This window comes from Natator depressus, chromosome 25 (assembly GCF_965152275.1).
Source record: "Natator depressus isolate rNatDep1 chromosome 25, rNatDep2.hap1, whole genome shotgun sequence".
Taxonomy (NCBI): Eukaryota; Metazoa; Chordata; order Testudines; family Cheloniidae; genus Natator; species Natator depressus.
This window is the reverse complement of record NC_134258.1, coordinates 9013533-9040569: the sequence shown is the minus strand read 5'-3', so window position 1 is coordinate 9040569 and position 27037 is coordinate 9013533. Positions and strand designations below refer to the sequence as shown.

At 43.4% G+C, this 27037-nt stretch overlaps 1 protein-coding gene across 1 annotated transcript in view; it reads right to left on the bottom strand.

Annotated features, from left to right (window-relative positions):
* The window catches only part of KDM4B (lysine demethylase 4B), a 210431-nt gene that overhangs the window by 165477 nt on the left and 17917 nt on the right, over positions 1-27037 (bottom strand). The window contains exons 4-7 of the mRNA XM_074939369.1: positions 14515-14677; positions 9524-9699; positions 6598-6712; positions 2435-2628 (exon numbers count right to left, since the gene is read on the bottom strand). Coding sequence (XP_074795470.1) covers positions 2435-2628; positions 6598-6712; positions 9524-9699; positions 14515-14655 — 626 coding nt within the window. The 5' untranslated portion in view covers positions 14656-14677. The remainder of the gene's footprint in view (positions 1-2434; positions 2629-6597; positions 6713-9523; positions 9700-14514; positions 14678-27037) is intronic.

Here is a 27037-nt window from a genome sequence, read left to right as displayed (position 1 = left end):
TTACTTCTCCACTAGGAACTGGGATTCAGTTTTTGCAGGTCTCCTCTTGCTTCACCTGCCCCCACCCTCAACTCCTGAGCAAGATGAGAGAAACAAAAGCAGAGTAAACTCCCTAAGCACTTTGGCAGCTGCTGGCTCTACTACACAGGTTGAGCTTTCAGTTCTCTCTGTTTTGCCTCCTTCAGATAACTGTGCAACACACACACAGTCATCTTTAGCTACAAGCTCCACATCTCCCACAGAAACAGGGACTAGCTTGTGGGAATCCCACTGTTTAATGCAGAACTGGTCTTGAGGGAAGCCACAACAGCTTTACAGGAAGAGCTGGTTGTCCTTCTGATATGCATTACTGCTCGTTACTTGTATTACTCCAAGAAGAATTTGTGAAACTGGAAAAATGCAGGGTAGAAGGGCAACATTTCAAGTCAGGCCTCATACACATAGAGTGCCAGTTAAAAATGGCTTTTCTCTAGATTCTATTCTTAAACCTTCATCCACAAAATCCAAATGCTGCTGCGTAGGGTCTTTGTATACAAAACAGCAGCTACTATTCTGGTGCTGGGCTTATGTTTCTCTCAGAGATAAACTGGTCTCATTCCTGTTTTCTGAAGGCAACTCTCTTCTGGGTACAGAATGAAAAACTCAAGAAACTAAGGAAAAGGGGCTGACTATGCACAAATGTGTAAAGGAGTGACTGGGTATCATTAAAACCATATGTCCCCAATGCAAACCCTGTTTTCATTAAATATGGGTTCTGCACATAGCATTTTAGAGCACACATTTTACAGCAACTTACATCTACACACTCAGGTGTGGCTTTAGACTACCAGAACCAAGACCTTCTGCTTTACCTTTCCTCATGTTCAGTGCTGTGGTTAAAGGATAGTAAAAATTTCTGATGCAACTCTGGCACCACCTAGTGGAGACCAGGGACCAAATAAAGATGATTTTGGATGTGCTGCTTACAAAGACAAAGACAATTTGATGGTATCTAAAATGAAAGTTTGTCACTTTTTATTCAGAGCCCAGAGATCCACTTCTCCTCAAGTCACACTAGTTTATCACAGAGTGCATAACTGCTCCTGTAGGTCCTTTCACCTCTGCCTGAATAAGAGAAACTGTGAAGCCAGGTGAGCCAGAAAAATAGTTTGCATCACCCAATGGCAGATATTAAAGATTTGCACCAAGACGATGGCTGAATGTGTCACAGACCAGCCCCTCCTCCCCATTCCCTCTGCATTGTAAAGGACCACCATATTTATTCATTACAGGCTCCTTCCTCCTGGTAACTCTCATACACCTGCAGGCTCTATCAGCCTGGAGATAAGTGGCATCACTGGGGACTCATATTGTTGAGAGATGGGAAGATCTTGTCTGCCAGTGCCAGGGCACAGTGACAAGAGCTTTACTGTGACATTTAAGCTTGAATTTGCATGCAAATGTCAATATTTATTAGTCACATCAAGATGCCCAGCAAATCACTCTTTTGGGTTGCCAAGTCTCTCTGGTTATACTTTTAAACAGAAGGAGGCCTGTGGAAACCAAGTATACAGACTTTTTGTAAGCTATTCAATTCCATCTTCCCTGACTCCCCCATTTCACCCCTATTTACTGATCATTTTCAAAGAAAGCTAGTTCTAACCAGGCGATGCATAAACACCTCCAAAAAATACTTAATATGCTGATTTAAGAATCAGCCAGGAAGAAGTAACTCCCTCACCTGCCTCCAGAGATTGAGAATATCTTACATATTCAACCGTAGAAACTTAAGGTAACAGATGCCTTCTGCCCCACAGCAAAATGTGAGGACTGCAGTGTTTCAGTACTGAAGTGTTTCAGCAGTGCTCATGTTTCACTATCATTGTTTATGTGTCTCATCTTCAATCCTGTGCATTCATTACAAAAAGTCTCAACTGCTGAAATACGGTTCTTACTGTTTTTAGCCCCTTCCCTCCCCAAGAGTGCTGTTCTCTTATGGACACCCTTAAAGAAGGATGTCAGAGCCAAGACTTACACTTCAAAGTGAGACAACAAGATAGAAAAGTGAAGGAAAGATAATGTATTCAAATGGCAAGTAGGAGAGAAAGTGGGGAAAGAGAGCTTGTGTAGACCTCTGTTGGAATAGCCTACAAAGGAATGCTAGTGTAAGACTGGGTTTTCAGGAGTTTTTTGTTTAATGAAAGCAGCAAGCTGTTTATGTCAGTATAACTAATCTGAAGTCTAAGGGGTACTAACTTACAGTGATGTCAACTTTATGACCAAATATATTCACTTTCATTTTATGGTCAATTACCAGCAGTTGGCTTCCTATCAAGGTTGTGTACTGGGGTGATACATAAGACCTTACACAGAGATAGAAAATTAGGTTAGGGTAGTGTCTGAGCAGAGACACAGGTTCATGACTATTTCTCTCATCAGCATTCTACCCACTTACCAGGATTTCGGCTCCCCAAAATGCAGGTAGTTGATGCTGTAGAGATCCATGTCCTCAGTATGCCATGCAAATGTTGTTTTCCACATGCCAAAATAAAGGTAGGGGGTGTTCACACCTTCTATGATAATCCCACACTCATGCTCCACCATGTCCAACAAGGTGTTCAGATTCCCAATATTCCATTCTTCTACATCCTACAAGACAAGAGGACTCCATTCAGCATAGTCAAAGTAGAAACATATCAGGAGCTGCTTTAGCACAACAGACTGATAATCTTTGATCTGCTCCAGTATCCTGTTTCCAAAATTTGATGAAGTCAGGTACGTCATAGGTACAATACTACACATCATAAAGAAAGGACGGCTAACTTCCTGAGCCCAAAGAGGGATCAGTGCATGCTCTGAAACATGACAGTGATAGACCTTGCAATTTTTTTATCTTGGTTAATATGAAGTTAGATGCTACTCTTTCATATAAATAGATGAATCTTTTTTTAAAAATACATACATTTTACACAGTGCAGTTTATGCCCTACATCTCCTCCCACCCAAGTGATTACAAAAGCTACAAGATACACAAAAAGGTTAAAAGGCTCACATCCAAAATTTTATCTCTCTTTAAAGCCTAAAATTTGGATATAAATTTATTCTAGCATCTTGTGTTTTCCAGGCAGGCTTCTGTGTCTGCACTAATTCAATCCCTTTAAGTTCCAATCACTCCAATGCGTTTGCTTTTTTTTAAATAAATATTCACCATACACTAAGGAAAGATTTTGCTACTTTTTTGGTAAGGCTTCAAGATAGTGTTTAATTAGAAGCTGCATTATCTCCAGAGTAGGCATGTGTGTTCTGTGGGGGCGCCACCACTGGGAAACTGACTCAATCAGAAAAATAAAATTAAGTAACAGTAAAGTAAATTTACATGCTCTTTTCAAATAACTTTCAAGTGAAGGATCCACTTTGGGGACACTGATAAAGTGCACTGGACTGTATAGTGCCTATACCAGTAGATGGCTCTAAAGCAGCAGCAGTCCTTCACTGAACAGACAGTTAGATGCAATGCTTTCAAAAGTGCCCTTAATTAATGAGAATACATGCAAAGCCAAAGTAAATTACAGTGCCCCACCTCAAATGCTGGCATAGAGATGTCAGAAAGACAAAATTGGGATGTGGGATTTTTCTATTTTCAAGATTATAAGAGAATTAACAGTGGGGAGAAAAAGGTTTAACAGTTCCTGTTAGTTGGTTTTCTCCATCGCAGTAAAGACTGGTAAGACCACAGATGAGCACAAGCTGGTAGCGTAAAGGTTGACTGACTACAGAATTTCCAAAAGGAAGCTAGCAGTACCCTTTCTCTCCCCCTGCCCGAGTGCCCCACATGTATTCAAAATTGTTCTTGAAATACCTGCTGCAGCTTGCTTGCAGCACCTATAGGATTAGTAGAGATTCAAGTTGCATCCACACTATTGCTTTTGAAAAGCAATTTAAGTTAACATAGTTTAAAAGGCTAACTGTTAAATTAAACCTTTTTCACAACCACGTTAAAGGTAGCTCTACTGTTATGCCAAGGACCAATTCAAATGCACTTTGCAATACAGGGAAACATGGAACATGTTAAAGGTAAGTGTCCCTTGATTCCACTTTTACATCAACCTGCACAGCACCACAGAAAGGATCCCAGTAAAAAACATGAAAGGAAGTAGCACAACAGGTGTAACGTAACTACATATTTGAGCATTCCAATACCTCAGTGATGGGAGCAACATAAATACTGTGACAAAGTTCCTCCTCTACCTTGGTGGGTCTTGCGCTTATTGGCAGATTTGCTCGCCTTGGAGCTTCATGGCAGCCCTCAGTTTGGACGTTTTTCTGAACCCACAGTCCAGTTTGACTCCTCCTGTGTCTGACCAGGAGTTGGGAGGTTTGGGGGGAACCCGGGCCCGCCCTCTACTCCGGGTTCCAGCCCAGGACCCTGTGGAATGCAGCTGTCTAGAGTGCCTCCTGGAACAGCTGTGCGACAGCTATAACTCCCTGGGCTACTTCCCCATGGCCTCCTCCCAACACCTTCTTTATCCTCACCATAGGACCTTCCTCCTAGTGTCTGATAATGCTTGTACTCCTCAGTCCTCCAACAGTCCACGTTCTCACTCTCAGCTCCTAGTGCCTCTTGCTCCCAGCTCCTCACACACGCACCACAAATTGAAGTGAGCTCCTTTTTAAACCCAGGTGCCCTGATTAGCCTGCCTTAATTGATTCTAGCAGCTTCTTGATTGGCTGCAGGTGTTCTAATCAGCCTGTCTTAATTGTCTCCAGAAGGTTCCAGATTATTCTGGAACCTTCCCTGTTAACTTACCCAGGGAAAAAGGGACCTACTTAACCTGGAGCGAATATATCTGCCTTCGATTACTCTCCTGTAGCCATCTGGCCCGACCCTGTCACAATACTTAGACAAAGCCAGTTACCAAGAGTATGCGCATATATTTAAATGCCTGGTAAACCAATTACAAGTTATCTGTTTATTTGAAGTAAATAACCACTACTTATAAGGTTCAAATACGGGTGCAAAAATCAATTTTGAAAAGTCTTTAAAAAAAAAATCAGCTTTATATTTGGCTCAGGTCATCATCACTGGAAAATGCCACAGGCATGTAAGAGATACTAATATTAATGCATCTAAGTCAACAAACATTGAGTAACCACTGCTGTGGAAGGCCTCAATAATGTATATTTATTTCAAGTCAGATTGGGGGGGGGGTGGGGAGGATGGATTTTTCTTTATACAGTCAAGAAGCTCGAGTGTAAAATGTTTGTTCCCAATGTTTGCTCTGCTGTGTACACAGAAGCACTACACATTTGACAGTGTGATCTCATTTTAACTGTCTAAATATTACAACCAGACAGTCAACACTCCAGAGATACAGTTTTCAGCTCAAAAGGAAATAAGCATGAGGGGACCATTGTATATTTCTTCTCTTCAAAGAGAACCTTATTCTGATTTTTAGAAGTTCTCTATAACCACTATCTAGTTACTTTCCCCAGTGAACACACAAAAGTAGTACACTCGCAACCAATAAAAACAGTGTCCACTCCTCTGAAAAGAGATATTACAGTTACCTAAATAACCCCTGTAGTTCCAACTGGATATTGGAGTCTGCACATTGGGGTCTAGCCCGTGAAACATGTTCACTCTTTATCCCAGCTCAGTGTAGGCAGGTGTACAGGACAACTATACCCAAAATGAAGAATTAGAAATCCAAACAAAATTTCCTACTCATCCATGAAGCTAAAATGGTTTATATACGAACATCCAGCATGGGATTTTCAAAAGCTTTCAGCATTGGTTTAATTCTGCTTCCACTGATGTTTTCACCATTGACTTCAACAGGAGCAGAGTTAGACCAACGCAGAGTTCCCACCTCAGTGTACAAAAAAATATAGATATTTAATAACTTAAATATTTTATAGATTTGTGTCTGGTTTAGAAGTTATTTTAAAATATTTTATATAAATCTTCATTTACATATTTAAAGAGAAAAAATTAGTAACTCTTTATTAAGTGTGGCAGATTGAATTACAGTTTTAGGTAGTTTACAAATAGGTGAAGTCTGTAAAAATCAGATATTAGGGATAGAAAAGACCCTTCACTGGTCAAATCCAGCTTTATACTTAATATAATGTAGCATCTGTTTATTTGCCATGATACTTAGATTCTAAAATACTAGCTTATAAACAAAGCTATCCAGATTAACCAAACATTTTAGACGTATTAAAATAAGAGATTTATCAGTTTATATTCCGTTACTTTGTCTACCCAAAAATGAGTGTTATTTTCAGTTCAAAGGTTGTATTTAAAGATAGTGAAGATAATTTTTTATTATGAGCACAAGACCTGAAGTATTGCGTTTCCGGATCGCCACAGCACTTCAGCAGAAAGCTATTTCACCCTTTGGCTGCTTTTCCAAAGGAAAAAAACCCACCCGAAAAGGGAAGGTGGCAGGTGTGCTTGCTTTTCCTAAAGTCCATCTGGTTGGAGATTCCATTCTAACGGGGTGGCCATTTTCTTGAATGGCGTTGCGGATGAAGTATTATTGCTATTTATTCAGTAGGCACTAAATGTTATGGTCCATCTAACAAGCAGCTGAAAAGTATGTACATAGCACTTACTGCATCATATAGCGAGCCACTGATATCTGCCCCATAAATTGGTGAGACGAACGTCAGATTCTTCCAGTATTTGCGTTCCAGGTCTTCAAAATCTTGGTGACGAGGAGTACAGTACCTGACCAGCAAAGGGAAAAGCTAAGAGTTTAGGAAAAGTCACAGACCTTAGAAATTTATGTTCAGCAGAGACTGCATAAATGAATAAACTGCTCAGCTTTGAGGTTAGCATAGGAATAGCTGGAAGCTATGGTTTGGGCAGCAGACTCTCCATAGCAGTAGGTAGTGGAGAGGAAAGGTGCCGTGGTGATATAATCAGTCCCAGAGTGAACTGCTATACCAACTTATAACCAGAGTACAGAAAAGAGCTTGTGGAGCCATTAAAATACTACCTCAGACTAGACATGCCTTACAACCAGAATAGAGGCCTGGGTTCCGAAGAGGACATTTAGATGTTAAGCAAGTACAGTTATGGTCTTCTATACTTTGAGCTACTCAGCAGACCCAGAGAAACCTATATCAAGACACCTAGTTAATCACTCTGTTCTGCCTACTGTAACTGACTGGCTGCAACTAGTGTTCCCTCTAATTTTTCCCACCCATGTGCGGAATGAATTTTGTTATGTGCACCAATGTGTCTCACACCTCACCTCCACATTGGTGCACATAACAAAATTAATGTGGCACGGGGGGGGGGAGGGGTTTGGAGTGTAGGAGGGGGCTCAGGACTGGGGCAGACGGCTCCGGCTGGGGGTGCAGGCTCTGGGGTGGGGCCAGGGATGAGGGGTTTGGGGTGCAGTGGGGCTCCCCAGGGCTACAGTGGGGAGAGAGGTTGCCCTCCCCCAGCTCTCTCTTCCTGCAGCAGCACCTGAGCTGGGGGAGGAGAGGCGCCTCTCCCATAGATGCAGCAGGTTCGGGACCGGGCTGGGTCAGGCGCCTGTCCCCCAGCTGTGGCAGGTTTGGGCTGGGCTGGGTCAGGGCCAGGGCCAGGGCAGGGGCACCTGTCCCCCAGCTGCATCAGGTCTGGGGCTGGGGTGGGGGGAAGGGCACCGTGGCAGGGCCAGGGAGAGGTCTCTCTCCCCGCCGCAGCCTTGAGCGCCTGCGCAGCGCTTAATAGGCAGCTGCGCGGCCGTGCACCTTAGATGGAACTTAGGCTGCAACTGGTTTATTGGTTTTACAGTGGGAGTGTACTCTGGCTTATTTCAGAGTAGCAGCCGTGTTAGTCTGTATCCGTAAAAAGAAAAGGAGGACTTGTGGCACCTTAGAGAGACTAACAAATTTATTAGAGCATAAGCTTTGGCTTAGTTCCCTCTCTGCTTTTTTACAATACTGCTAATGCATTTTTATAGCAGCTTCTATCCGCTGATCTCAGAGCACATTGTAAACATCAGTGAATTAAGCCTTACGATGCTCCTGGAAGATACATAACAGTGGTCCCCAAATCGTGGAGCATGCCCCGAAGCAACATTTGGAGGGGCACAGTAGGGCCCAGACCAGCCCCCACTGGGGGCAGGCAGAGCGCGCCACCAAGCCCTGCTCTGCCCAAAACTCAGCTCTGGCCCCAGCCCCAGCTGAGGCCCCAACTTCAGCTCCTGGTCCTGACCTGGCCCCCAATGCAGCCCTGCTCCCGGCCCCCACGAGGGGCGGGGAGGGAGCACCACCCAGATCCACTCTGGCTCCAGCCTCAGCCTCACCCATAGCCAAGGCCCCATTCCTTGGCCCTCCCTCCGTAGCCTGGCCTGCCCCCAGCCCCACTCCCAGCCACAGCCCCCAGACAGATTACATTACGGGTAAGGGGGGTGCAACATAAAAAGTTTGGGGACCACTGATATAGAAGTATTATCCCCATTTCAGAATGGAGAAAACTATGACAGACAGAGGTGAAGTGAATTGCCCACGATCACACAGTAAGTCAATGAGAAAGCTAGGAACAGAACCCAGTTCTTTTTGCTCCTAATCCTGTAGCTTAAACACAACTGCCTCCTCCTCTTTTACACTAGTCATTTTCCAATGCTAATGTTTCTGAAGAAATTTTTTTAAATGGACTAAACTTTAAAAAAAAAGATGCTCAGGTTATTCAATATGCATGTTTTTAATTTTTAGATACATAAAACTTACTGCCTATGAACTCTGTGTACATAAGCACCTCTCATATATTGAAAAATATATATTCACAACACTTATGTGAAGTATGGAAATATCAGTTTCCCATCTGTAAAATGGAAATAAGGCATAGAGGTTAAGTAATTTGCCAAAAGGAGCCTGTTAGCAGTGGGGAATTGAACCAAATCAAGGATACAAGTTACACATACATTTTTCTACTAGGTATATTTTTATGTTGATCCTACTGTTATCAAAGTTGCCAGAACCAAAGAACAAGATATTCCACAGCTCTGGATGTGCAAATTTAGAAGGAGGACATAGCTGGTGAGTTGGGTGAGATTAAGTGATTGCCACACAGTGTCTTGAAACACATATTTAGAGAGGCACGCATGCCACAAACGCTTGCATACACACTTCCAAGGCCATCAGCATTGTATCTAGGCACTAAAACACATGTGGCACATTCTCCATGTGGCTACCAGTTTGGCAAGCCACAGTGCCAAGATAAATGGCTCCAGAGCCTCAGAAGCAATAATCTTTCTATGGATCCCATATCCATTTTCTCAGTGAGATCTATATCCATTGAGAAGACAGCCATCAAACAGGGCCTTCCGACACTGATTTGGCAGAACATACAAGGATGCTCCAGCATAACCTCCTCCAATTATGAATCTGAAACACTACAAGTACAAGCCATTCCCACCAGAATGTTTACAATTTAACAAGGTTGGCTGCAATTCCTTCCCAGCTTGTAAAGAAGAAAGGCTTTCCATTTGCCCCTCCCAATCCATAATGCCGCACCAGATTGTCACTCATAACAAATACATACTTCTCACTGTTGGCCAGACGCCGGTATTCTCCCACCGTCATGGGTTTCTTCTGTATATTATACTGGGTGAATAACCCCGACTGCCCAGTCACCACCTGCTGGATAGGTGCTGGGATGACCATATCATCGATGTCATCATAAGTCTTTCGGGGCTTCCATTCCTTGGGAGGAATCACCTGAAAGAGGAGGAAAGAAAAACAAAAGTCGCATCTATGCCATGCAGACACTTAACTTCTGCTAAGACAAATGCTAGTGTAGCCATATTTCACACTGCTGCAGTCCTCCAGCTACTATAGACCAGCCACATGCATTTTAACCATCATGTCATCTAACCCTGCTCAGAGCAGGCCTAGGTGACAGTGGTTAAAACGCTGGCAGCCCGTCTACTACAAGCCCTCCCACTGATGGAGCTGCACCAGACAAAGTTCAATGGTGAGAAATATTTTTTGAAGTTAGTTTAGTCTTCCACTGTACATCAAAATAGTTTATATCCTTCTTTCCTGGAAGGTGGCATTTTCTTCTCTCCTGCCACCCAAAGAAATTGTAATAAATCCATTATCAGCCCTATTACAAGACAGTACCCACACCTACTGACTTCAGAGCCTTTTAGAGATTTCTAGTGACATTATCCTCTCCCTGGGGGAAAAACAATTAAAAATGGGGAGATTCACAAGACTGATATTGTTTGGTATAGCTCAGTTAGTAGTTTGCTTCTCTTCTGGTTATAAGTATGTAAGTTCCACATGAGGACTCTGATTTTACCCCAAAATGGAAAATAGCAGATAAAACCTGGTGAAAATCACAAGGAATTTCCCCAGTTAGCAGTATGTTGTGGAATACCTCAGCGTAGGACCCAATCCAACTCAAGACTCCCACTGCCTTCACTAGGAGTTAGAACAGGCCCATACCGCGGAACTTCTTTTCCGTTGGATACCTGCAATACCACTCTATTTTTAATTTTCTTCATGGAATGATTTTGGGACCAATAGTAATGTGCAGAAGGCTAGCAAACCCTGCTGAGATTGTCACATTAAAGTCTACAGATTATTAAATCCTTCTGAGCTTTCAAGGGGCTCTCAAGCTCTCCCTACACTAAACAGGAGCAGAATTAGCTTGATGATTTTTATACATTATTCTTGCTAGAGAAATGCTAAAGTACTTTCCCTGGAACAGTAGATCAGGACTGGGCTAGAAAGACCGTTTTAGAATGGGTTCTAAGAGCACTCCCACATAGGGTTGCCAACTCTCCATGATTAATTCCTGGAAACGCCAGAACAAAGATTAATCTTGAATTAAAGAAGTCATGTGATGAAACCTCCAGGAATACATCCAACCAAAATTGGCCACCCTAGTTCCACACAAAAGAGTCGGGAGACCTGATGAACAGAGAATGGACACAAACTATGTTTTGAACATGTTAGGAAAGCTGGTTACAATATTACTGTCCCAAACCTGGTTAGAAAGCAATTCTGTCACAAAGCACAGACAGGAGCATAACCATTTTTAAACCTCTCTCTAAACCATGCTAAAACCTTGGGTAGCACAATTCAAGAACACTATTAAGCCACAGTTAGGTTCCACCATCAGTGAAACAAAATTTTTAGCCATGTCTGGGAAACCCACTTACAACACTGTTGAATTTCAGTATCTAGGCAGGACTTCAACTCATCTGTCCTACTGACAAGACATTGCTACAAGAAGAGGCTGATAGATTGGGACACAAAGGGAGTAAGCAAACTTCAATCCTCTTCAAACTCATGCAGTGTGGCAGGATAGTCATGTAAAATAGATGGGGAAAAAAGCAAAAAACAAACTACCACACATAAGAACTGTGTTCTAGGCCTTTCTGCCCATCTGGAAAATGAAGATAATATTCAGCTTCTTCACAGGGGCATTGAGAAGCTTAATTAGGTAGCTAGTGTTTATAAAGTGCTTGGAAAACAAAGCTCTAAGTACTCAGTATGATTATTTCAGACCAACTGCCTTTACTCCAGTGCAATATTTCTTGTTACTTTGCTTAATAAAAGGCCATAAGTAGACACTACAGCTAGCACCTAGCTGAAATAAATAAAGGGGCACACATTTAGAGTTCATATGCTTATTAGAGGCTGTTAGCTGCACAGCTGGATTGAAAAGGAATCCTTTCTATTTTAAGCAATGAAAACCATTAGAAGAGGCTTATCATAAAGAAAAGCAAAATTTGATGAAAAGACAGCGGTCCTGTCCATATTATGGCTGTAGCCCTACCAGAAACATCCATATCTAAATAGTTTTTGCCAGCATAGTTTCCCTGGCTGGCACAGATGGGGATTTTTGTCTGAGAAAAGCAGTGTTATAAAACTACACTAGATGCCACCTGGGGGTCTGCTGTGCTGTAAAGCACAGGTCTTCCTCACCCCCACAAAAAAAGTATGTCCACACTGGTCGGGGAAATCTGCTGGGGAAACTCCTAGGTAGAGATAATAGACTCAGCCACAAAGATCTAGGAAGGGAAAAGGCAAGACAAAAATACAAAGATGCTGGACAGAGTGCTCGTTTTAAGAGGTGAGCCACTAAAGATATAAGCACTGGCTCTCCTTAAGGATAGATGTCCCACGGTTTCCTGGTTCTTTCAGGCAAATGCTGAAGGTGTGAAAAGACGTTGCAGAGCAGTGCAGAGTTTGGAAGGTGAAAGTGTCAGTTTAAACAGAATAATTCTAGGCCTAAATGCTGAGGAGGTTCCCTTGTGCATGGAAAGTGCATGTCGAAGAACAACAAGGAAACTTATTTCAAACTTGAAGAATAAAACATGAATTTAAACAAAAAAAGAGATTAATTATGATCAATAGATATGGAAGGTTAGATTTGATCGTCAGGGAAATGGGTTCTCCAGAGTAAGGTGGGCTTTTTTGCCAATTAGAAGGCACTGTCTGGATAAAGTTGTCAAGGCACAAAACCAATATTCCGCAAAGCTGAGGACATAGTACTGTCGGAAAAGCTACCTCTTTCTGAGATTTGAGTTCACCAACAGCTTTTAGACTAGTTACAATAATCTACTCCAGAGGACTCAGAGAGAATTAAATCATTAGTATGCTTGAGTGAGCGAGGAAACACTTCATGGAGCACTTTTTATCAATAACAGGCTCCATTTTGCAAGTGTAATAAAAGCAGTCATTGACCTAGGTTTTAACGAGGAGCTATTCGCTCATGCCTAACAGCAATGTTTCTATGTGTGTGTGCTCTGTTTTGTTCCATTACATGCCAAGTGTATACCTGCCTTGTTAGGACAAATTAGTCAATCTGTGATGCCACAAGATATGCTCACAAAAGGATTCATCCTCGTTAATTTGCCCTAATTTTCTCAAACATTTGTGTTTATAGTATTTAAACTTAGAAATCAGATATGACCATCTCACGATGGCCCATTACTTAGTTTCATTTTGTTTTCAACTCTGAGACGTTAGACAAAAATTGGAATAGATTTTTTTTTAAACTAGGAATGGTTTTATTTTTATAATCAACTGAGTGTCTTTCACAAAACTTACCCCATTTTCCTTTTCCCCTAAAGGGGGACAAACTGAGGACATCTACTTCTCTGACTAATCGCCAGCCATGTTTATTCAATAAATTTATTACAAGGATTAACACTAAATGTTATACAAAGATTATTTGATCACTAAAAATAAAAATAAATTTTAAAAACACTGCAGAATCAGAAATCTTTTCTGACTGAATTTCCAGGGTTTTAGCTCATACCTGCCAGCTTGACATCAGCAAACAGACATTTGGGAAGAAAAATAAGGATACCTTTGAACTACACTGAACTAAGCGTGCTTTTTAAAGGGCAGGGATAGTTAGCACATATGCTACATGGGAATGTAGTAATAATTTACACCAAAACGGCACTTTTCAAACTATTTCAAAGCACTTCACAATAAACCCACTCATCTCCCTATCAGGGGGAATACTGACTACTTCTTACAGATGGACAAACAGGCTCAAAGAACATAAGAACGGCCATAGTGGGTCAGACCAAAGGTCCATCTAGCCCAGTACACGGTCTTCCAACAGTGGCCAATGTCAGGTGCCCCAGAGGGAATGAACAGAACAGGGAATCATCAAGTGATCCATCCCAGCTTCTGGCAAACAGAGGCTAGGGACACCATCCCTGCCCATCCTCGCTAATAGCCATTGATGGACTATCCTCCATGAACTAACCTTGTTCTTTTTTGAACCTTGTTATGGTCTTGGCCTTCACACATCCTCTGGCAAGGAGTTCCACAGGTTGACTGTGCACTGTGTGAAAAAATACTTCCTTTTGTTTGTTTTAAAAAAAAATTACAGGTCTGATTTTCAAAGGTGCCAAAGGGAATGAGGTGCATAACTCCATTTGGATTTGGGCATTAACTGCCTTTGGCATTTTAAAAGCTGCATCCTATGTAAATTGCTTGAGGTCAGAGCATGTCCACAGCAGAACCAGAAGCAAAACTCAGAGTTCTAACTCCCAGCACACATTCTAACTATAGGTCATCCTGCTTCAGTGTTAAGGGGCACGTGCTATTAGATAGTCTTTCAGACATTACGTTAACACAAGTCAGTGTCTAGCTCTCCAGACAGAAATGAAAGATTCAACATCACCTATCATGTTGGAAGAAGAGGAAATAATCCCAATGGTTTGGCCTTGTCATTAACAAAAATGTTCTAGTTCCAAACATACGAACTACAGCCAAGCACACACAGGCTGCTATTTTTGCCTGGATTATCCATGCACATTACATGTAGACGACTTCAATAACATTCAAAAAAAGCAACACTAAATAAGAGAAAATTATTTCTCGCTAGTACTGTTTTGTAGACACCTGTCCCCAGACTCCTTTCTTGCAACATAATGGGTACTTCTCAACTGAGATACTGTATCCAGTACAAATGTTCATAAGCCCAATGCTGACATTTCCACCTACGAGGTTTTCAATTTCTCTAAATCGAATCCAGTAGGTCGAGATCAAGCTCACCTTGGCAAGCCCTGCCCTATGAGCTCCCTGCGATTCGATGTAGGCAACATATTTCCCAAAGTCCCGAAACTCCTCTAGGGTGGGACGGAAGGTCATGATCTTACAGCCAGGATTCTGTGGACTTGGGTTTTCAGACCCCATGTTTCCAGTGAGTTTTCAGCACCTGAAAAATGAAAAGGCAAATGGGTGGGGAAGTGACAGAGAGAGAGAAAGCAGACAAGTTAAAAGGGAAAAAACATTCCTTTCTTCACATTCTCTTGCACAAATCTCAAGATAAACATATGCAAGTTTCTCCATTTTCCCCACTGATCAAACATTTCAGAGCCCCACTGGAAAGGAGATGAGGAGCATTTTGCCAGAAACAATTTTAACACTATATTTTTATAATCAGTGCCCATGTACACTACGCAGAACCACAACTGTAAACAAAAATTGTAAGCAAGGTCTGAACACGCTTTTCCCTGACATTTAATGATGAGATGGGGGGAGAGAGAAAGATTTCATGGCCAGACTCTATTTACATGAACACACCTACTATGCTTAGGTATCCAGCAGACAGAGCTGTGTTGCCCAAGTGATCAGTTTTGGCTGGTGTTGGGTTACAAATCACTTTAGTATTGAATGCAGAGGTAACAAAATGTTGTTATCCTTACTGTAAGAGTAAAGGCCAGCAAGATTGTACTAAGGCTCTGTCTACACAAACACTTTTGTCAGTAAAACTTTTGTTGGTCCAGGTGTGAAAAAACACACGCCCCTGGCTAACGTAAGTTTCACCCACAAAAGTGCTGGTGTGGACAGCGCTATGTCAGCGGGAGCAGCTCTCCTGCCAACATAGCTAACGCCGCTCGTTGGGGGGTGGTTTAGTTATGCCGACAGGAGAGAGCTCTCTCACCGGCAAAGAGCAGCTACACGGGAGACCTTACAGTGGCACAGCTGTGCCGCTGAAATGTCCGTAGTATAGACATAGCTGAAGTCTCTGTCCTGATCGAGGGGGTCACCTTCAACTGAACTGAACTCGCTGACATGGGGTTCAGATGCCAAATCGCAGTGGAGAGAGAAAGGGTGGGGACAGGTGGTTCTGCCTGGCGGTGTGGGCTCCTCCTCAGAGTCAGGCACCATTTGACCTGCTCATCTCCACTGTTTAAAAACAGAGCTGATTAGGCTCCATCGAGTCTCTTTTGTTGTGTTAAGTGATCACTATCAGTGATTTCAGCTCTAATCAGATCTAAGTGATGAGCCACAGGCCATATCTACACTAACATGCTTACAGCAGCACAGCTGTACCGATGCAGATATGCCACTGTAAGATCGCTCATGTAGCCGCTCTATGCCGACAGGAGAGAGGTCTCCCGTAGACATAATTAAACCACCTCCAACGAGCAACAGCAGCTATGTCAGTGGGAGAGCATCTCCCACCGACACAGCAATGTTCACATCGGTGCTTCTGATGGTGTAACTTATGAGACTCAGAGGGGTGTTTTTTCACCCCACTGAGCAACATAAGTTATATTGACAAAAGTGCTAGCATGGACGTAGCCTTAGACCTGCTGCAGGACAGTGTTTCTGTGGAAGAGACTGCTCAGCCTGCACTAGCAGTGAGGTTCCCTCACTAGCTGCTAAAATCACAGAGCTGGATGGAACCTCAACAGACCAACTCGCAGAGATCACAGTAAAGAGGCAGGTGGCAGCAGAAGGTGACAGCACAGGGCCATCGGTGGCGAAGCAGATGATGGAACGGTGAAGTGAATGGTGGCACGACAAACAAAAGCATGCAGCAACACAGAGTGGACGGTGGTAACGGTGAGCAGTTGTAGCAGCAGCAGCAACTAAGGCACTGCTTGACGTCCCTCTCCCCCACCTCCCCATGGCAGGTGAACTCATACGAATGCAATTCTGAACTCTGGGTCTCCGGTGACCAAGGACAGCCGCTGTAAATGGGGTGGGGTGGAGGGAGCGGCATGTTAAAGGGACATTTGTTTGTTGGACTTTCACACTGCAAGGTGGGAAACGGAGGCAAAGGCCACTGGCCAATGTACTCTGGGCAGGAGTTTTGCTCATGGTCAGATGTGTGCGAATCATGATGTTTTCCCAAATTAATGCCAGGCTCCTTTCCCTGTTTATTAGAAGTTTTCTCGGCTATACTCGGACTCGGTGCTTGCGAGTGAGGATGTATTGCCTCTTAGAGGCACCCGCGGTGGTGTTTAATTTTCCCAGATTACTGGGCGGGGCTCAAGCCGGTTCGGTGCTGTATTGTTAAGAGGGACCTTTGGATTTTGAACCCGGCCCTTGTTGCTGCCGATTCCACCTGGCAGAAGGGTTACACTAGATTTTAGATGTTTTGTTCCAACAAACATACTCTAATGTGGATTAAAACAGCACAGTCCTATTTTTCATTTTAATACAGTTTGTTTCCTTTGCGGATGCTTATGACAGTCACATTCCACTCTTTTCAGTACTGGTGTAGTGCACAGACCTGGTGTACAGGTTTTGTACGGATATAACTATTGGTTAGGGTGTGATTTTTTTCTACATGTATAGTTATACTGGAACAATCCCTTTTGTGGTCACAGTTATATCAGTGTAGAGGTGCCCTGGATGTAGACGAGCTGGACCAGGCAAGACTAGAATAATGCTGGTCAGAAAGGGGAAACGCTTCAGAGACCTAGATAAGATATAGTCTTCACGCTCCATTAAAGGCGCACACTCCCAATTAGTGAAAGTGGTGAAAACCTCAAGGTTCTGTTTGATTCCTAGCTAAATCTGTTGACCAAGTAGCATCAATTTCTTTCTTTTGCCTCCAGCTTGCCAGAAAACTTAGTTCCTTCCTCATGGATCAGGACCAAGCCACAGTAATCCATGCATGTCACCAGCTGTAATTTGTACTCCTGGGGGAATTCTGCACCACTACGCAAGGCAGAATTTGCACAGAATTAATGTTTTGTGCTAGGGTAACCACCCATCCCAAATTGAGCAGGACAGGCCTGAAATGCAGAGTTCAAGTCCCAGTCTTAATGACGCCGGTACAGGAACTGTCCCAGATTCCCTGTGGCGCTGCTCCGTGCCTGTCCAATGCTCAGGGGCAGTGCCAGCCTCTTCCTTGGGGTGGGCCTTAGTCCCCACTTGCCATGAGGCCCCACTCCTGGCCAGGCCAGAAGCCAGAGCTGGGAAGTAGTAAGAGCCGCTGCAGGGAGCCCCAGATCTTCCACCTGCCTTGGGCCGCATGCCCTGGGGAGTGGGGACACGGGCCAGGGATTGCTCTCAAGCCCTCCGGCCCCCCATCCAGGGCAGGTGGAGTGGCCTGGGCTCCCTGGAGCCCAGCTCTGGCTTCTGACCTTGCCAGGGGGCGGGGCCTTAAGGGGAAGAGGAGAGGCTGGGAGTGTGGCTCCTGCATGTGCCCTGCTTTTGCCTTTTGAGAAGGTGGTCACCCTATTCTGCACAGAATTTCATTTTTTCCTGGCAGAATTGGCATTGCAGAGCTCCTAGCTGACACTAGGGGCCACTGGACCCAGCAAAACCTGGCTCCCCAGCTTGCAAATAGAGGACACTGCCGGTGGGAGGGGAAGGGGTTCCCAGAAGCTGCAGTTCCCAGCACACCCTGAAGGAAGGAGGCAGCATGCAGTGAGCAGAGCATCCAGTCCAGTGGGAATGGAGGCTCTGTGCCTTGTCAGCCCTGCACAGTCCAACGCTGAATTCACAGGAAACTCCATACAAACCCAGTCTGACCAGCATCGGGCTGTTTCACCCTCTGGATCCCTGGGCTCCGGGGGGAATGGGGTGGTGGCAGGTGTCTAGCTCCACGCTGGGCTCGGGGGGCAGGGGGCCCCAGAACCCCTCTCCAGCACCCCCCCAACTGTACACACACCCCTCCAGCTCTCCCTCCCCTCAGCAGTGTCCTCTATGTGGGTACCTCTATATAGTAACCCTACAGTGGCAGGATGAAAAAAAATTGACCAAAAGACCAGAGGGGCAGAGTTTTCCCCCCAAGATGTGCCCAGCTGGCACGTGACACACCAGACTCAGTCATGCAACAAAAGCATAACAGAAAACAGGAACTGGGTTGTCACAGTGGTTTCTTTAACTCTCTACTCTTGGGGGAATCTTTTTTGTTGTCTGTATTGTTAGACATACTTGCTGACAGGTATTTTGAAGTAAGTTACTAAAATGATTGAAACTGGCATGATTATATTGTGTTATTTTGACAAATAAAATATACAGAATTTTAAAATATTGAGCACAGAATTTTTAATTTTTTGGCTCAGAATTCCCCCAGGAGTAAATTCATTGTATCTGATGTGATCCTAGTTTTTAAAGCAATTAATGTTTCAATCTACAGCAAAGACCAAATGTCAATCTATGAACCCCTCCTCTGCAGCTATGCACACCACGAAGTCCAGGATGATGCAAGTAAGAGATGGGAACAAAGCATTTTCTGTCAAGGAGATCTAGCTATGAACAATTACCCAGACGAGATCACACAAATCCAGGGCCTGACCATCTTTTGGGAATTTAGCAAAGCCAGCACATGTGCGCCTCCCCCTTCTCCCCCCCCCCCCCCCGAGAAAGCCTTTCCACTGTAAGTGACACTCACAATCCAAATGCCCCTTTTATTCCAGAACCCCTCCCAACCTCACCCCACCTAATCAAAAAAAAAAAAAAAGGGCAAGCAGAACTGACACCATAAAGGGAGGAATGTCAGAAACTCTCTGAAGTCCACCAGGGACTTTGCTATTGATTTTATATGGAAGGCTCTCAGTCCGTGATAGGCAGCAATCTCTAAGATAGATAATGCCAGTATAGTTTATTCCCTTATAGGAATGAACTATACCAGAATAAGTACGCTTATACCAGTATAACTGTCCACATGGGGGTAGGAGTTGTACAACTTGTACCACACGTGTGGTTAGCACAAGGCCCAGTGATAGCTGATGGCTTATCCACAACCTTCAGCTTCCTCCATTCATTACGTGCAAGTGGTTGGCCCTGAATGAATACGACAGCTAAGCTTTTCCACCAACTTCCGCCCCCTCTAATCAGTCTGTATATGGAAGTAAGTGGTTGTCATTTAAAATTGTGGCAGCATGCTTTTTTCTTTTCCTCCATCTGTTTCAATGACAGCAACTCATGCATTAGGTTGGGAATAAAGACAGTTTTTTGCTCAAGTACTAGTTTCTCAAGGTTATGATAAAAGCTATTTGGTATGTGAACCCTGCATTATAATTTGATTAAATCTGCAGTGTGTATGGAGACAAAGAAGCGTCAGACACTTTATAAAAATGCACACGAATCATTTTTTAAATCTCCATCAACAAAGAGCAATTGTATAACTTCCTTCAAATTTGCAGTAAAAATTTTATTTCACCATGAGCCACATTGAAAAATTTACCATTATGAAGTTAAGTATTAATTTAGAAAGTTACAGAGATGGCAAAAAAAAGTCCTAATGGAACTCTGATTGCAAACTTAACTATGGAGAGAGACTAAATATTTTAACAGGTTTCAGAGTAGCAGCTGTGTTAGTCTGTATTCACAAAAAGAAAAGGAGTGCCACAAGTACTCCTTTTCTTTTTGTAAATATTTTAAATTGTGTGCGTCTATTCACTATACCCATGGAATATCACTAGAGGGCAGTAAAGGACTTTTGAGGATTAAAGAATGCAAAATGGGCTACTACAACCTGCAGCAATGCCACTTGGGCTATGACTGTGTCAGATCGCACAAAGTAAAAGCATGGTTGGACTGGGCCAGGTCAATACTGGGATGGGAAACCACCAAGAAAAAAATCCAGGTGCTGCAGTAAGTGATCCTGGCAACACATTTCTTTGTTTGTTAACACTGAACCAATGCTTAGCATTGTGCTGGAAAGAATTATGTTTTTGCAAAAGACAACACAGGCATTTGTCACCTATGATTAAAAAATCTCAGACTATTCTTTTAAAGTAGGGTGTTAAGCCTGGCCACAGTGATAGAAAATTCCCCCTATGATTTCAGTTGGGTATAATATTTATGTCTAATATTAATGAGAACTTTGAGGGGGTGTTTCTGATAAAGCACCCTTTTAAATAATATTTTTTACAAGTTAAGGCTTTACACATTCAACTGCTGTGCTTATAAGGTGTTCTTTACAGCAGGACCAAAACCAACACCAACAAAAAAAGTTTGGGCCCATCGCTTCTCATACCATCCTTCTTCTCTGTGTACACATCTGCCTTGAGCCTCTTCAGTTTCAGCTTTGCTAATGCTGCTACCAGCTACCAGAGCCTGAAGGGCAGACAGGAGAGCTCACCACCCAGAGCAGAACATGAGAGGTGCAAGTGCTCATCAGCAAGACAGTGAAACCAACTATTCAAAGTGTTGTCAAATGCCACAAAATCAACAAACTGGAAAAAACAAAAAAATATTGCATCCCCCCCCAAGTCCTCTCTACTCTAGTAGTGTTACGGGTTATAATTTACTTGCAATAGCTATATAATTCTCAGAACTATAATCTTCAAATTGATAATCCAGTTCACCATAGAGTAGGCTGCATTTCAGTGATGAGAGAAGATATTCTTATATATAGTAATTAACATGTTTTGGGATCCTTCTACATTAAGCTTGCAAGTTCCTGGGCAGGAAACATGTTTCATCTCCATTTACATGTACCATTTACATGTACTGTAGTATATAAATGTTTTACAATACTGGAGAGTGAATACTATCTCCTGTTGCCAGGGACTGACCAGTGGAACTGATTAGCATTTGATGCAGGTAGAATCAACCAGTAATTTTCTCACTAGTTATTCAGGAAAATGCCATTTACCAGGAAAGCACAGCAAGCTGCGCTGAATTCAAACCAGGTATGACGAGTCAACACTCAAGAATAAATTTCAAGATGAGATTTACAAAAGCACAAGCATGCAAATTCTCACCCAAAAGGCTGCACAAACTGAATCAGGAAAATGCACAGAAATCCTTTGCACAAGCAGAAGAATCAAATTCAAGTCCAGTACTAGCATTGTTTAAAAACTGACTTAAAAGATTCTGGCTCAGGGCATGGACTCAGGAGTGCCTTCTTGAGGAGAATCCATGCTAATGCTGTTGAGGCCACCTGTTCCAGGGATGCCTCCCCATTTTTGGCAGCTTTACTATAGTTCCCTGATTGCAATATAAGTATTCATCGCCAGCTCTTATCCCATCTTCTCTCAAAACTCCTTCCCATTATTCCACTTTCTGCTCGATCTGCTAGGAGAGGATTACTAACAGAGTATGCTAAATTGTAACAACAATGGGAATAGTCTTATGCATGGAAGCTTATTTCATCTATCACAGTTGTGAATTCAAGTGTCTACTATTCCCCAGAAAAAGCAAGACAATGATGTGTATTTCAGCGCCTAAGAGCTTCACACAAAAGGAATGACCAAAGCACCTTGAATTTTTTTCATAATGTTTAATCTGATGTCATTTTTCTAATGAGAATCTTGACACCTCAGACAATACTTGATGTTCAGCTAGTTAACCTAATCAAACTCTTACAACAGCTAACTACAGAACGCATGAGGGCCAGGGGAGTCAGTTCTCTCATTTCTCTTCACTTCTGATTATAAAAGGATCAGCAGACGGACACCTGTATGTAAACAACATCCTGTTACAACCAAGGCCACGTGCTGTTTTACATGAGTAGAAGCATGGACGCTCCGATGGAGCACTCAGACACCTGGCTTTTGAGGTGGAGAGAACAGTTTTTACTTTACGACTGGTTTGACAATTGCTGTTGTGTTGTGCACCACCCTTCACTGTAAAGTACTGAACCGCTGGCTGCTCACCATCTTCCAATCACACTGGACGATCAAGAAAGCAGCTGAAGCAACAAGCCATGCCATGGTAAGTTTTGCAGTTTCAAGGAGGAAACATGCTAGCACAAACAGTTTTTTTTAAAATGGGCTTAAAACCTTTTTGTTTATGTTAAGACTTTGCAGAATTTGATTTTTTTTAATCTATTTAAATGTTTACAGCTGCATAAAAGTGTGTTTTAATTGGTTTTATTTTTATCTATTTAAATTTTTTAATAATTACATCACATGGTGTTTTAATATCACGTGCTGCAAAGAGCTGCAGGAGACACATTAATGAGCCACTTGAAGCTAATGAGCCTCGCTCTGAATATCGCTGAGCTCAACTAAATTACTTATAAGCAGTAATGGTGAGTGACCATGTCTCTGATCTGTTACAAAAACACCAGATCTAGTTGTAGTATGGCTGGACCTTTCTAGGGACTGATTAGAGTGAAGAAAGTGCAGCTGGGGAGAGAGGAGAAAAAAAACAAACAGCAGTTCTACAATTTATTTTATTTTAAAAAAACCATACATGTGAACTCTGGACATTCTGCTAGCTGACTTGCTGTTTGTCCCAACTTCCTCCAGTCCTTGTCCCTCGGTCTTATCATTGCCACCCTTACTCTCCCAGCCCTTCCATATATCTCTATCCCTATCCTCCTCCACCCTTATTCCTATGTGATAATGGAGTCTCATGCAACATCAACATATGAAGATTCAGCAAACATAGTTGAACACACATGCAAGGTCAGACCAACGCGAGAACCTCAAACAGCTACATGTGGGACAGACAAAATTGTCCAAGACCATGGCAGGCTGTTGAATTCGTTTGTGCTCTTCATGTATTGCACATCAGGTGTTAATGCTCCTTGATATTGCTTGCATTGGCCACCATGAGACTTGGTGGCTGGCTTTAGCTGACCACTGGGCTGTTCGAGTCAAATGAGATCGCTCAGTCAACACAGCTGAACTTTTATGAGCATAATTTGTACGTCAGATAGGCAACAACAATTAAGGGTTTTGATACTGGGAATCTTGTCCCACCCATCTGACCCTGCAAATAGACCAGACCTAAGACAGTGCATATAGAACTGATCAAGTTTCCTAATGTGGCAGTGACCTGCTGTCCATGTCTCACAACCATACAGAAGCATTCGCAAGTACAACTGCCCTATACCCTCCTTGTTTCTCACTAAACTAAATGTGTATCTCTTTCACCAACAGAAGTTGGTCCAATAAAAGATTACCTCACCCACCTTGTGTCTCTCATATCCTGGACCCGACACTGCTACTACTAACACTGCCAACATCTAGTTTAGTGCTTATTTTGACAACTCCACTTTTCTACAGGCAGTGTGACTGCATTCCAAATGCAGACCTTGCCTTGGCTACATGATGAGTAATCTCAATAGTACCATTCTGCGACAGCATACTCTCCAGATAGCAAAAATTGTCCACAGACTTACGAGGTGCATTACTGATCTTAACAATTAGGTAGACATCCCCAGGCACAGGTTGGTACAGTATTTCAGTTTTCTTTCAGCTGACTGCTAAGCCAAAATGACTGACTGCACAAGCAAAGTGATCAGTTATAAATTAAATATCATTTGATTATTCACTGGTTGCTCACTCAGCAAATAAAAGCTACTTTTGTGCAAACACAGAAGCACCGTGGATTGAACAACTTCTCATCAGTGTGGAAACAGATAAATACTCTATCACTGCCATGAAATGAATCCATAAGCATAGCCAAAAAAACAGGATGTAGAAGTGTGAAAGCCAGCCTGCAAACTTCCTTAGAGCCACTGGTGACTGAAGAGGGGTCTGATATCTCACCAGTTTCCACCACTGTGACCATCATTCTCACTACGGAAGGGCCAAATGACAGAAAAACTTTGCAAGGCATCCAAATATGAACAAAAGCTTCCAGAGTCCCTCATGATTTACAAAGTAAAAAGCTTTAGCTATGTCAAACACCATACAAAGACAACTGTTTTGCTCCTAGCTCTTTTCCTGAACCTGGGGGGCTGTGATGATCATGTCTATATAGTGCCCCATCCACAGAGTGTCCTGGAGGATGGTTTTCACAAGATAAGTGTTAAGTATATTCAGTATAACCCCTACAAGAATTTTCTGAGCAATAGGGAAGAGCTTAAGGGATTAACAGTTTGCCCTGTCACCCTTACATTTATAGAGATGGACAATGCTAGCATCCTTGAAATCCTGTGGCACCAATTCTCGTTCCCAGATAACGTGGGAGAGCCATGTGAGGTGCCTTACACTGTGGTAGGCACCCTGCTTGTAGATCTCTGCTAGAAAGCCATCTGGTCTAGGTGGTTTCATTTGTGACATCTTCATGATTACTATTATGGTCTCTCATAAGGTGGGGGACAAGCGCAAGTTCTTTTAATAGGTGTTGTGGAAGAGCATTGCTCGATTCCTCAAAAGCACTGGGAGGGTGATGGAGAAGCTAACTAAAACATTCCATCCTTCAGTCAAGTTCTCTTTGTCAACTAAGAGCTGGTCTACAAAAGCTACAGCAACGCAGCTTATGCCAAACAGGAGGGGTTCTCCCATCAGTGTAGATAATCCATCTCCTCCACCTACACAAATTTAGGTCGGCTCAGCTACGGCTTTGAGGGGGTGTGGATTTCTTCCACACCCTTGAGCAACATACCTGGGTCGATCAAGTTTTCTAGTGCAGACCAGCCGTAAGAGTCTACTGCAATCCACAGTTCGTACGACGGTTATCCCATTGCACCTGGGGCCACACACAGTATTAAGGCCAGCAAAAATGGTTTTGGTGTCTTCATTGTCTGCTGCCAGTTTTAATTCCATTGCTTTCTTTTCATACCATGGGCTTTTCACTTGCCAAAGTCTGGTCTAACCATCTGTTTTGCTTGATGATATGCAGCCTTCCTGGATGCTGAATCTGTCTGCTATGTGTTCAATGGATAACATGCAGTGAATTCAAGAGCAGACATATTTTGGGATCATCCTCGTCAAACCAGTCCTGATGTTTCCTCTTCATGAGGTCAAGAACTTCACCACCCATATAATATATAGTGTCCCAAAAAAGTTTCCAGGATGCCTCAACATCCACTGAGGATGCTGTAACTGAGGAAAATGCTTCCGTGATTTTCTCTTGGAATTCAAATGTTTGTCACAGTTTTCCAGGCTTGAAATACTGATTTTCTTCACTGGCTTGAGTTGCTATGTTGCTTGAGAGCAGTACTGAAGGATATTTGACTTCTTATAAATCTATGGTCTGACCAGCAGTTGAAGCCTCTCATGACACGAGTGAGTCTGACCTTGGAGATCTCTTCACCAAACAATAATGTAACCGACCACATCAGTGTTTTAAACAAGGATGCATCCAGGTCATCTTATGCTTGTTGGCCTGTTGAAACACTGTTTGCGATAAACAAGGTTGTATTCGGCGCATTTGGAAAGTAGTTGCAAGCTGTTAGAGCTTGTGTTACCAACTCCATGATGGCCTATCACATTGCCCCATGATGTATAGTCATTGATGGCCTATCACATTGCCCCATGATGTATAATCATGGCCAGTCCTGCCATTAAAATCACCTAAAGAGATTACATGGGACCAACCTGATGATGCTATCAGGGTTTGGCAGAAATCCTCCTTATCCTCATCTGGATGGATCACTTTTGGTGCAATATGCCGATGACAGAAGCATAACAACCTTTAGCAAGGCCAATATGGAGAAGCCCAAGTCTCTCGTTAACACCTTTCAACAGTGACTAAAGTTTGCGGACAACCGAAGAGCATATGGCAAACCTCACACCAGAGCATCTGCATGCCTCCTCAAATTTACACATCCAGTTCCAGTCCTCACTCATCAGGTTGGTCATCCCAGTCCCAGTCTCCTTGCCCACTCAGTATCAGTTCCCCTCTCCTGGTTCCTTATCCTAGCTGTCTGCCTCTCCCCTGCACTTGCTCTCAGTCCCAGTCTCCCTTCTTGGGGTCTTCATCCAATCTCAGTCTCCCACACCTCACCTGCACATTGTCCCAGTTCTCCTCCATCCCAACTCCTTGTCAGAACTGTCTCTCCCTGTGCCCACTTCCCCTGGCCACTAGGAATCACTGAGTCTCCCCCCATACCCCCTCAACAGATCGCAGTGTTCTCTCCACCCTCCTAACTCCCAGTCCCATCTCCCCCCCCCGCCCCCGCAGCTCCTGTTTCCTTTACTGGTTCCCCCACAGCTCCCAGTCTCCTTGCCCAACGAGTTCGTCTCCCCTTCTCAGCTCACAGTTCCAGTCTGTCATTCTCCCCAGATCCCAGTCTCCTTGCCCAGCCAGTCACAGTCCCACCAGAATCCTTGTCTCAATCCACTCCTTTCCCAAGCCCTAATCTGCCTTATATCCCCACTCTGCTTTCAGTTCAGTTTCCTCCTCAATGCTACTTGAGTGACAGCAAGTTGGGGGTGGTCACAGAGCACAGAAGACAAACTCCATGCTCTCATTGCCAATATCTGCCCCTTCCTGGCGCAGAGTAGCAATTACAGGGAAAGTCATTCTCAGCTCTGTAGCCCTGTGCTGGAGCATGCTCAGTCACTCTGCCAGGATGGCACATACACAGTCCAGTCACAAATAGGATTTGGGAGATGCCAGAGTATGCTCAATGCAGATGGATTCCCTGGAGATTTTAGTTGTTAAACTTCAAGACAACTCTACTGAGCATGTGCAA